The sequence below is a fragment of the Anabrus simplex genome, chromosome 5, assembly GCF_040414725.1.
Source record: "Anabrus simplex isolate iqAnaSimp1 chromosome 5, ASM4041472v1, whole genome shotgun sequence".
In the NCBI taxonomy this organism is placed as follows: Eukaryota; Metazoa; Arthropoda; class Insecta; order Orthoptera; family Tettigoniidae; genus Anabrus; species Anabrus simplex.
In genome coordinates this window covers 353939692-353951891 of record NC_090269.1, presented here as the reverse complement: position 1 = coordinate 353951891, position 12200 = coordinate 353939692, and the positions used below count along the sequence as shown (strand labels likewise).

At 40.8% G+C, this 12200-nt stretch overlaps 1 protein-coding gene across 1 annotated transcript in view; it reads left to right on the top strand.

Moving 5' to 3' along the window:
- The first annotated feature begins 287 nt into the window (after positions 1–287).
- LOC137501004 (C-type mannose receptor 2-like) overlaps positions 288–12200 on the top strand; it is a 96674-nt gene continuing 84761 nt past the window's right edge. Inside the window, exons 1-3 of the mRNA XM_068227833.1 lie at positions 288–396; positions 5008–5268; positions 8631–8807. Of these exons, the coding sequence (XP_068083934.1) occupies positions 288–396; positions 5008–5268; positions 8631–8807 (547 nt within the window). The remainder of the gene's footprint in view (positions 397–5007; positions 5269–8630; positions 8808–12200) is intronic.

The window sequence follows — 12200 nt, the reverse complement described above, 5'->3', positions numbered from 1 at the left end:
AACCATTAAAGATATTAACACATGGGTGACGGGCCCCGAGAAATCTCGTAGTACGCTCGCCAGTGGTCGATGACGGGCCCCGAGAAATCTCGGTTTTATTCACGACATTGTTTTTGGCCTTCCTGTGACATCTCTTGACCATATATTGAACAATTTCGGACTTGCACATTGAGTAGAATAAATCGTAGATGTATATCTGCCATTTTTCTTTTATTCACGGCCTCTTTTATTCCTTGATTTAGTTTTGAAATGTCGACTTTCTTTCTGCTGGTTCAGTCAATGACAAGATGGAGCACCCGCAGAGTACGGTGTTAGCTGCCAACGATACTTTAGAAGAATTACATGCCGATGATCGTTCAAATGGATATAGTGATAATGAATTAGTGGAAACTGAATGTGAGAGTGATAGTGGAAGTGATATTCAAGCCTCTACATGCCGTAATTTACCTAGTGTGCTTATTTATTCAAGAGACTCTGACGACGACAACGATGTAAACATTAATGATAGGTTAGTAATTGATGCTGAAGATGGTTTTGTAAAGGCAGACCCACCAACTTTAAAGATAAAAACTTGACTGGTTTAATATTTATGTACATTTTTATAATCAAGTGCACTCTAGTATGCTTAGTAGAAAAATGTCCGGTCCACAGGGTATGTGACAAGCTCAAGCATCCGGTCAGCAATGTGTTAAAGTAATTTTTAAGGAGCCCATAATAAAAAATAATAATGGTATGTGGCCTCCAAAGAGGCCTGGCGTAGGACTTTTGAGTTGACGCTGTATAGGCAACCTGTGCTTCTATGACGAGGGGGCCCTGCCTATGATGAATTCTAATGCTGAAGATGACTCACACCCAGCCCCCAAGCAATCAGAATTAACCAATGAAGATTAAAATCCCCGACCCGACCAGGAATCAAACCTGGGACCCCCTAGACCAAAGGCCAGCATGCTAACCATTTAGCCATGAAGCCAGACAAAGAGCCCATAATTGAACTTCCCATAATTTCCTGGGGTGTCGGTATCTGCTAAGATAAGGGTACTAACTTCTTGAAATTTTAGTTAGAATTGCCCTGTGTTTTACACTTAGCTTTAGAGATGTGGACATTGTTAGTTCAGAGGTGTGATTATTTTGAAAATCTGGCAAGTACTTCTGGGCAAAATAGAATGTCTTTCAATGTTCTTCATTCACCAGCCAAGGGGCTGCTCTATTTGAATGAATTGTAATGTTCCACTGTGTATTTTCTTGCACAGTAGAACGAATACCTAATTGTCAGAGAGAGAGAGTGAGAAGAATCTCTGTGTTTCATTAGGCTCAGTGTTCATACGTAGTGCATGATTCAGCTGCCTGGTTAGTGTTTCAGTAAGGCGACCCATGACTGGCTAATGAAGTAAATTTGAAGACATTTCCTCAAGAAGTACTTGTCAGATTTTAAAAGTAATTACACGTCTGAATTTACAACATCCACATTTCTAATGCTAGGTGTAGCAAACAGTGTAATTCCATTTAATTCCATTAAAAAATATGAGTTAGTACCATTATTTTGGCAGATACTGACACTCTAGGAAAGTGCTGTAAATTAGGTATTGAACTTCTTGATAACATTACTAAAAGTGAAAACAGTTTTAGATGTTGTGCTATGTTCACTGTTTTGTGGAGCAGGGCTGGAGGGGGAGTGATCTATTATGGCCACGCCTCATGTAACGTCGATGCGCTGGAGCCTCACCACCCACTGCACAGGCAACTTCGTGGGAGAAGGCCAGTGCACATTGGTCCGATACAACTGCAAGTGCCGTCATGGGCCGCTGCGTCATTGGAGGCCTCAAGGGGTGCAGATGCGACGAGGCCGCAGACCGAGAACCTTCCATATCTGGAGGTTTCCACGAGTTTTGAGTGGCCGATGTATCTCGAAGGGTCGGCCCCCTTTTATAAAGGCAGTGAACGAGTGCGAGATGGGTCAGTTCTGTGTGAGCTTAGCCAGTGAGCGAAGGAGAGCCACGAGCGCTATAGTCAAGGGTTCAGTACGAGTGAGTTACTGCCTAAGCTGAGTGTACCAAACTGTTGGAGTGTCCACATGTTGGAGCTGAGGAATCATTCTGTGTGCCTGTCATCATGTGTGTGTCTCTTGGGGCCAGCTGCTGGAAGAGAATGTTACATGTTCTGGTGCAGCATGGAAGGGAACTTTGGATTTCCATATGGGGCTGTGAATGGTGTTCTACCGGAGTGTGTGGATGGTGGATACCACCCTGGACTGCCAGACTGACATGTACAGACTGTGAACTGTAGACTGTGACAGTTGCAATAAAGTAGCTGAGTCACTGAGTGAGACTAGTGATGGAGACTTAGTGAAATGGTGTAAATGAGCTCTGTGTGTGTGTGTGTGTGTGTGTGTGTGTGTGTGTGTGTGTGTGTGTGTGTGTGTGTGTGTGTGTGTGTGTGTGTGTGTGTGTGTGTGTGTGTGTGTGTGTGTGTGTGTGTGTGTGTGTGTGTGTGTGTGTGTGTGTGTGTGTGTGTGTGTGTGTGTGTGTGTGTGTGTGTGTGTGTGTGTGTGTGTGTGTGTGTGTGTGTGTGTGTGTGTGTGTGTGTGTGTGTGTGTGTGTGTGTGTGTGTGTGTGTGTGGTGTGTGTGTGAGAGGAGAGAGGAGAGAGAGAGAGAGAGAGAGAGAGAGAGAGTGAGAGAGAGAGAGAGAGAGAGAGAGAGAGAGAGAGAGAGAGAGAGAGAGAGAGGAGAGGAGAGAGAGAGAGAGAGAGAGAGAGAGAGAGAGAGAGAGAGAGAGAGAGAGAGAGAGAGAGAGAGAGAGAGAGAGAGAGAGAGAGAGAGAGAGAGAGAGAGAGAGAGAGAGAGAGAGAGAGAGAGAGAGAGAGAGAGAGAGAGAGAGAGAGAGAGGAGAGAGAGAGAGAGAGAGAGAGAGAGAGAGAGAGAGGAGACCATGAATTGTGTAAATGTGTGTCATGTACTGTGAGCATAAGTTGTGATCACAGTATGCCTGTGATTGTTAATGTGTAGTTTCAGTAATTAGTTAATAAATTTTAGAAGTAGAACATAACCAGTTTTTGTATTTATTTATTTACCCCACCAACATGTTACAGTATCCTTAACGGTGTTAGGAGTTCAGAGAACATTTTAGCTGACATCATCATCCTCTCCTTTGCCCTTATCCAGCTCCTGCCAGGTCGGGGCAATTATGGCACTTCTCCACCTTCCTGACCGGCTCCATAGCTTAATGGTTAGCATGTTGGCCTTTGGTCACAGGGGTCTTGGGTTCGATTCCTGGCAGGGTTTGGAATTTTAACCATAATTGGCTAATTCCTCTGGCATGGGGACTGAGTGCATGTGCTGTCTTCATGATCATTTCATCCTTATCACGACACACAGGTTGCCTACAGGTGTCGAAGCAAAAGACCTGCACCAGACCTCTCCAGAGGCCACACGGCATTTCATTTCATTTCCACCTTCCTCTCTCCTTCCACCATTCCTCTTCCATTATTTTGTCCCAGTCCAGGTTTCTTCTTGTTGCACTCCTCTTTATCAAATCAATCCACCTTGTCCTAAGTCACCCTCTCACTCTTTCCCTCAAACTCCATCATTCAGCCCTTTACATGTCCAAACCATCTTAGTTTATTCCTGTCAATTCTCCCATTTAGGTTTCCTATTCTAACTTCGTTTCTAACATCATTGTTTCTCACTTTGTCTTTCCTTGACTTTCCTTTCACACTTCTTAGGTATTTCATTTTGCTGGCTAAAATTCTACTCTCCTCCCTACTTGTCATTATCCAGGTCTCAGCTGCATAAATCAATAGGGGTGCGTAATACATTTTGTACATTATCTCTTTACACTTCCTTGGTACTTCCTTATTCCATACAAGGTTTCTTACACTCTGACACATCATGTATATACCATTTTTGATACCTGCATGTTTGTGTAACTTGTAGTATTTGGTGCAGCCTTTCCATCAAGTAAGTGAATAATGTACTTTAAACATTTTTAATCTCTCTAATTACAGAGGTGATATGTAGTATCTTACTAAAATGATTTGTTTTGACTGTTATAACACATTCAATAAATTTAAAGATAAGAATTTCATAATGTTCCGTATTCTGTCTTCATTCCACTTCCCACTCTATTAATCATCTCCTATCTAATTCTACCCTACTCTATATATAATGCATAATTTTACCTGCTTTAGTCATTATTTATATTCTGATCCACACCTATTTATCTTCTATTAACATCTTTGTTTTTCTCTCTTTTTCTTTTCCACATTGAACTGTGTATTGTAATATTGCTTATGGTTCAGATCATTATAACATTTAAATTTAAATTTATACTTTATGCCACCTCAAGAACTGCCTGAGCTCTTATCTTCAAGAAATCACATGCTACGTAAATGCGTTTCTCAACTCTTCTAATATTGTGCTTTTTAATTTTTTTTTTTTTTTTTACATTTGTTTTTTGTATCAACTGTTCTTTATCTCCAAACTTCAAGAATCTGACATACGAGATTCTACAAACATTAATATGTATTTCTATTGTCAAGTATATTAAACTGTGTTGTACGATTTCATGCCTAGCAACGTTTGCAGGCTTGATCCTTGAACTATTTAATTTTCCATAGAGTTTCATAAACATTTGGAAGCACGGTGCTGGTCAGTAAGTATGTTCCACTGCTCTTCAAGAACTTGCTTCTGGCTTCATTTATGTGATTGATCCTCGACTTCTTCAGGTTTTTGGGAACTTTCAACATGCAGTGCTAATCCCTAAAGTGTTATAGTGCTTCATGAACTGCAACTGGTGAAAGATTTATACATCACCTACTGTTTTCCTGTGCATTGTTTTTTATATTTTTAATGATCGGCTGATGATGACCCGGAACAGTGGTTGAAACCAGTACCGCTTGTAATCAACAAGTAATGTAACATTACATTTCTAATTCTACTTGTATTGAAAAGGTTGAACCATTATATATCTTATACATTCAATAAATACATAAAACTTCCTTTCTTTGACAGATTTCCATGATCTCTGGCTTGGTGCTCGGGAATATGGAGGAATGTGGAAATGGGAATACACTGGAGAGTCACTTGTTGACAGTGACGATAGTAAAAAATCTTCCAACAACTCAAAAATCAACAAATTCAAACCAGCGTGGGTTGAAAGTTATTGGGAAGATGATGGAGAAAAATGTCTGAATGTTTACAGGCGTAACCTAACTGAATCACTGTTTATTGGTCAGCCATGCAACAGAACTTTTGGATTTGTTTGTGAGAGCTGTAAGTACTTCTTCTAAGCCTGCAAATAAAGCTCACTTTTTTTTTTTTTTTGATAAATAAGTATGTACACTGTGAGAGTGAAAAAGGAATTGAGGATGTGTGGTGATTTTGCATATATTGCTACCCTATTTCTTTTCAAGAAATACTGTAATAATAACCTTATGACTTCTATCCCATGGTAACTAGTGTGATTTATGAATATGTTGTATTTGATTCCCACAGGGAATCCAAAATATTTGTCCTGAATGAGTAAATTCATAATTCCTATATAAATGGAATACATTTTCCAGCTAATTAATTCTTATTTACCAGCATTTTGCCCCAGTGTGCCAAACTGAGCTCATCAGTTTGGTGACTAGAACATCTACCAGGACGCATGGCTAATGCATGTAGTGGAGGCCACTGCAAAGGCTACTTGGAGCCACCGGCCAATCTTCTGATGGCCTAGCAGGCTTGAGGAGGGGGAGGAGGAGGAGGAGGAGGAGAATTAAACACTTGGAATCACCAGTTTAACACATTGGAGACAGCCATACTTGAATGTGCTACCATCCAAATATTGCAGGATTTTTAATGGTTTTTAACATTTTTGCAATGCTAGGGAAAGCAATAATTGTAATACTTTTGGAATATTTAGACAGATCACACTTGCCTCTACACAAAAATGAGTTTTAATTATCATAATATTGTCTACAAGATTCCATGCAGCTGCGGCCAAGTATACATAGGCACTACCAAATGCAGCATCGCCCGGCTGGGACAAGCAGGTAGATCATCAGTCACTGAACACTCGCTGCTAACAGGCCATGACATACAGTACAGAGACACCGAAGTACTGTCAACTACTGTGTCTTATGTCAGGCTACAGAGGAAAGCCATTGAAATTCTGAAGCACACCAACAACTTCAACCATAAGGAGGAATCTGAACGGGTAAACAAAGCCTGAGTCCTGAAAGATTTAAATCCTGGAGGACATGATAGCCGCAGCAGACCAGAAAAAGCAATGGGTGTTCAATTGCCTGTCTCCAACAAGGCAGGTTGATGTACATGGGCTCTTTAATGCTTCAACCGTTGGCCGAAAAACAGTCAATAAGCGACCGCCTCTCCACCCTAGCATGGTGGACCAATAGGCGAGCAGCATACCGTAGCCTGCACTATATAATGAGGTGGAATTACCACAGCCTCTTCATTCCACTGCTGTCGAAGTCAGTCGGAATCCTTGACAATGCGAACGCAGTCTTCGGTGAAACATTGGGACATTCACATGCTCCTGGACCACAGCCTACAAGCCCGGAAAACACTGACATGGTTTCGTACCACCAGCCGTGAAAGCCTCAATTACCACATAATCTTAGATCTGTCTAGGCAATTACATTTATTTGAATAAAATAAGCTAATGCTCCTAAGCAACCATCTTAGCTAGCAGAGTAGAGTGGCGTTTTGTTGTACATCAGTGGTCAGAGCAGTTATCTGGACAGGAAGTTCTCAAGTGGTTAGAACATGTTTCAACTCTGTATTGAACACCAGTGTGTTATGCACTGGGGGTAGTACACCTAGAGCAGTAAAGGTACGTTCAGTTATCTGGAAGGACACTAGCTCATTTCAGAAAAATCAAGAAATTTTGTAATACGTTTTTCACTTCTGGGGAAGTCACATTCATTAAGGCATCAAGTCTATGTAGTCTGACACCAGGGTTAGCCGTTTTGAGTCCTGTTGGTTGAAAAATTTCCACTATTCGAATGTTGGTCGTTAGGGATGGAGAGGTGATTGTATATAATTTCAAATCACTAGATTGTGTGTTAAAAGGCCTGGATTTAATTCTAAACCTCTCTGCAATGTTCAAATAGAAGGGAATATGGCACTATTGATGGTGATTCATCCATTGGATGGGGACGTTAAGCCTCGGGCAGACCTACGGTGTTATTCAATAAGAGTAGGCTATGTGCCAACACCGAGTTTCACGCTTTCCCTGCATCATCACCACCCTGATGTGAAGGTAGCCCATGGTTGTCAAATAACAAGACCTGCACTAGGCGAGCCGAACATGTCCTCAGACACTCCCGGCACCAAAAGTCATACGATACCGAGCTCGATAGCTGCAGTTGCTTAAGTGCAGCCAGTATCCAGTATTCGGAAGATAGTAGGTTCGAACCCCACTGTCGGCAGCCCTGAAGAGGGTTTTCCGTGGTTTCCCATTTTCACACCAGCAAATGCTGGGGCTGTACCTTAATTAAGGTCATAGCCGCTTCCTTCCCACTCCTAGCCCTTTCCTGTCCCATCATCGCTATAAGACCTATCTGTGTTGGTGCGATGTAAAGCAACTTGCAAAAAAAAATGTCATACGATAAATAAATATATACTTCTGGGGAGGCATACGGTTCACTCGGTGTGCAAATGAAATAAGTACTAAGGATGGATGAAGACAAGAGAGAATATATCTGATGAAAGCAAGTACTGAATTAATTGTTAGTGATCAAGGCAGTGATGGACAAGATGATGTTGGTATTGTCTTTGTCCTTTTATAATTCCATTTTTGACCTAGTCCCTTGTTTCTCTTGCTCGCACTTACCATGCTACCTGTCACTGTGTTTATCCTTTTAAGTATGAAGTCCTCTTCATAGTCCTTTCGATATATAACTTGATTTACCACTTTTTGTTTTTTTCCGTACTGACCTTTTAGGAACTTCATTTTGCCCTTTGTTCCTTCTCAGCCTTTTACTATGTGTATTAATCTTTATCTCTTTGCCTCTTCTCTTTTCCTGTGTTTATCTGTTATCCTTATATGTCAAAATACTGCTCTCAACTTATTCAATCTCCTTCCTTTCAATCTTCAGTCACTACTGATCTGTATTTAGGGCAGTCGCCCAGGTGGCAGATTCCCTATCTGTTGTTTTCCTAGCCTTTTCTTAAATGATTTCAAAGAAATTGGAAATTTGTTGAACAACTCCCTTGGTAAGTTATTCCAATCCCTAATGCCCCTTCCTATAAATGAATATTTGCCCCAATTTGTCCTCTTGAATTCCAACTTTATCTTCATATCGTGATCTTTCCTACTTTTAAAGACACCACTCAAACTTATTCGTCTACTGATGTTATTCCACACCATCTCTCCACTGACAGCTCGGAACATACCACTTACAGTTTAAAAGTAATAAAGGTGTTCTTTAATCCACCTATTCAATACTTTAATATGTAACATACCACTTTGTCGAGCAGCTAGTCTCCTTTCTCCAAAGTCTTCCCAGCCCAAACTTCGCAATTTATTTATTGTATATATTCTTTTGATCATATTTATTTAGTTAATTAATATTTGTGTGTTTTTTAGTACAGCAATAATTTCATTCTTCACATCTTGATTGTTTCAGCACCAATTGGTTCAGAACCCAAGACCATGGTGGTCACACATAAAGGACGGAAGTATGCTCTTCACAATCGACTCGTGACTTGGACTGAGGCTGTGGCATCGTGTAGAGCTTCTGGAAGCTATCTTGCTGTAATTACAGACTTGGAGGAAGCTTGGAGTATAGCAGCAGCCAATATCAGTAAGTAAGATTCTTGTGATCTGAATATGCTTGCAGCCATATATGGTAAAATGTGAATCATGAAGGGATTTGAAATCATATGTTGATTGTTTCAATTCTATCATACTTTTAAAAATTATAAGTGTGATTTTCTCCACAAATCCTGGGCTAGTGGATTGTTTTGAATCTATTTTGTTTCTTTTCCATTGTTTATGTTGATTTTTAGGATCCAGCTCACTTTCCTGGACCTTGAGAAGGCTTTTGATCACATACCACATGACCTCAGAATACCTTCTCAGCTGAGTACAACTGCTTTATGTAGACCCAAGTAGCTATGTTCAGGCTGCTGCAGGAGCATCCAGTGACTTTCCCGTAACTGTTGGTATTCACCAAGGTTTAGCGCCGTCACTCTCCTGCTCATTCTACTGATGTATATTGTAACAGCAGACATGCACCATCCTTTACCAAGGACGTTTCTCTACACTGTCGATGTCACGTTGGCCTCTGAGACCCAGGTTGATCTGCAAGGCAAACCTACAAATGGAGTGATCAGGTGGCACAGTATGGCTTGAGCCTTACTAAAAAAGAAGGTTGAATATATGACATCAGATCCATACACAATCTGAACCATTAAGGTAGATGGTGAGGATCTGCCAGAAGTCACAAGGTTCAAGTACCTTGGCTCCATGATTGCTGATGTTGGCCGACTGGTCGAAGAGGTCTCTTCAAGGATAACCACAGCCTGGATGAAATGGTTTCTTGCACAGAAGAGCGAATACCTACTGTAGTTGTCAGAGAGAGAGAGGGGGGGAGAGAGAGAAAGAGAGAAGGATCTCTGTGCTGGTTATATGAGAGGAGATTCCTCATTTTGTGGTAAAACTGAACACCTTTTTTAAAGTCCATTAATGATTTGGGCAGAGCACTCTTAGTACAAAAATGCCAAGATAGTGAATGGTGTTAACTTCTTCCAGTTACATTTCATCCAATTCAATGTTTGTATGCTATCTTCATCTGCAGACTGGCCTACTCCTTTACATACTGGAGATTCCACCTGTAAAATCTATGGGCATGTCACTTCATTGCTGTTGATGGAGCTCAGAGAGTCTAAGGTACATGTTTTCACCATAACTACAAATAGTAGCTGCTGTTTCAGCGAGCTATGAGTTCACTAAAATACTGTTGGATGCTTCTATAAGCATAAAATGTAGTCATTTGAGCGTAATTCAAGAACTATTCTTTTAAGGCATTGATAACACAGCAGTGCCAGTACACTATGAAAGACCTGGTCTGCAGACTGGCATACTCCTTTACATACTGAAGATTCCACCTGTAGAATCTATGGGCATGTTACGGTACTTCATTGCTGTTGATGGAGCTCAGAGAGTCTATAGGTGCATGTTTTCACCATAACTGCAAATAGTAGCCGCTGTGTCAGTGAGCTATGAGTTCACTAAAATACTGTTGGATGCTTCTATAAGCATAAAATGTAGTCATTTGAGCGTAAGTCGAGAACTATTCTTTTAAGGCATGGATAACACAGCAGTGCCAGTACACTATGAAAGACCTGGTTTCTATTATAAAAATGGATGCCTTCTAGCCCATCAGAAGATTGGCCTATGGCTCCAAGTAGCCTATGCATTGGCCTCCACTATATACACTAGCCACGCATATTTGTTCTTTATTTGGATGAAAAGTAACCTGAGAATGTAATTACTGTAAAATATAGGCATATACCAGGTGATTCTCTTGCACCTATTAATTTTTCTTTTATGCAGCCCAACAAACATGTGAAAACGTCATAAGGTCAATATTTCTCTACTGGCATCCTTTGTGGTACTAATACCCCATAAGCTCAGCATGCAAGCGATTATGTCCACACCCAACAGTTGCTATAGTCTGTTCAAAAAACATTAGCCTACATTATTTAGATAATTTATCTACATCAGTCTACCATGTTCCTATGCTAATATGTCGTGCCTAGTGACTGGATGTAGCAAAGCGCAAAATTAATGCTTAAAACGAGGTTACAATGACGTAACGAGCGCATGAAATAGTGAACTGACAGAGTAATGTAATGTAATTCTTAATACAAGCACACACTCACCATTCCACCATAGTGCATGTGGTTAGATGCTAGCCTAGCAATTAATGGAACATATATGACTGATAGATAAAATCCTACATCTTTCATATTTTTTTTTTAGATCGATATGATGGTTTAATACTTGGGCACAGGCTAGTTTGTGCCACATGCAAACAGTAGAATGTCTATTAGGTACAATGGGGAGTGAATGTATGGTGTGGAATCTTGGGTGATCACCTTATTGGACTGTTATTTCTTCGAGGGACATATTATAGGCACATGCTACCTGCACTTTCTCTGCCATGAACTCCCACTTCTAGATGATGTACTGCTTGGAGATCATTTAACAATGTGGTTTCAACAGGATGGAGCTCCACCACATTTGATGTTAGCCATCCATCGCCATCTAAATGAGACACATCCAGGATAGGAAGAAGAGGACCTGTTCATTGGCCCACCAGGTCACCAGATTTAACACCATTGGACTTCTTCCTGTGGGGGCATTTGAAACAAATACTTTACACTTAGGTGCCAGAAAGTCCAAGCACCTCTGGCAACTCATCACTGAAACTTGCAGATCAATAACACTGGCCATGCTTTGGAATGCTAGAAGATCTATCCAGCAGCAGCCCAGGTGTTCATAAACCAAGCAGACCATCACTTCAAGCAGGTGCTACCATAGCTAAACATTGTCAGTGTAGTTTGATTCACCCTACTTCTATTCTATATTTATCTCACCCTGATGTCAAATCAGCCCTTCATAGGGCCACATACATTGTCATTCACTGAAAATATGCATGAAAGAGAGTATTTCACGTACAATGAGGTAAAAATTACATACACAGAAATTAGAAAGTATCCCCGGCCCGGATTTGAACCTGCCACCTCACACACCAAGATCTGCCCACTTTCCTTGCCCCTAGCAACTATACTACAGTGCACTGTGACACAATGGGTGCAGATTATAGCACACATAATAGTTTTAATGGGGTCACAATGCCCACTTCACGTTTTGCAGACGTTTAATTTTTATATAAATTAGAGAGCGCTGTCGTGATTGCCATTGTTTAATATTGTCACAACACAATGTCTTCCTATTATGGTTAGGCAGTAAATTCAAAGATATGTGTTTGTTTTTGCTGTGCGTACCAGAAAGGCCAATGTTTTCATTACATATTGCACCCGTCCACCTCCCGAGTCCCAGACTAGCATTTATCTCAGGGGTGTCGGTTCATTATTTAAATCATCAAATATAAATATAACGGCATAATAGAACACGGGGATGAACGGAGCAACTTAAAATTAAAAGGGGGAAGGCTCGATTGTAACTG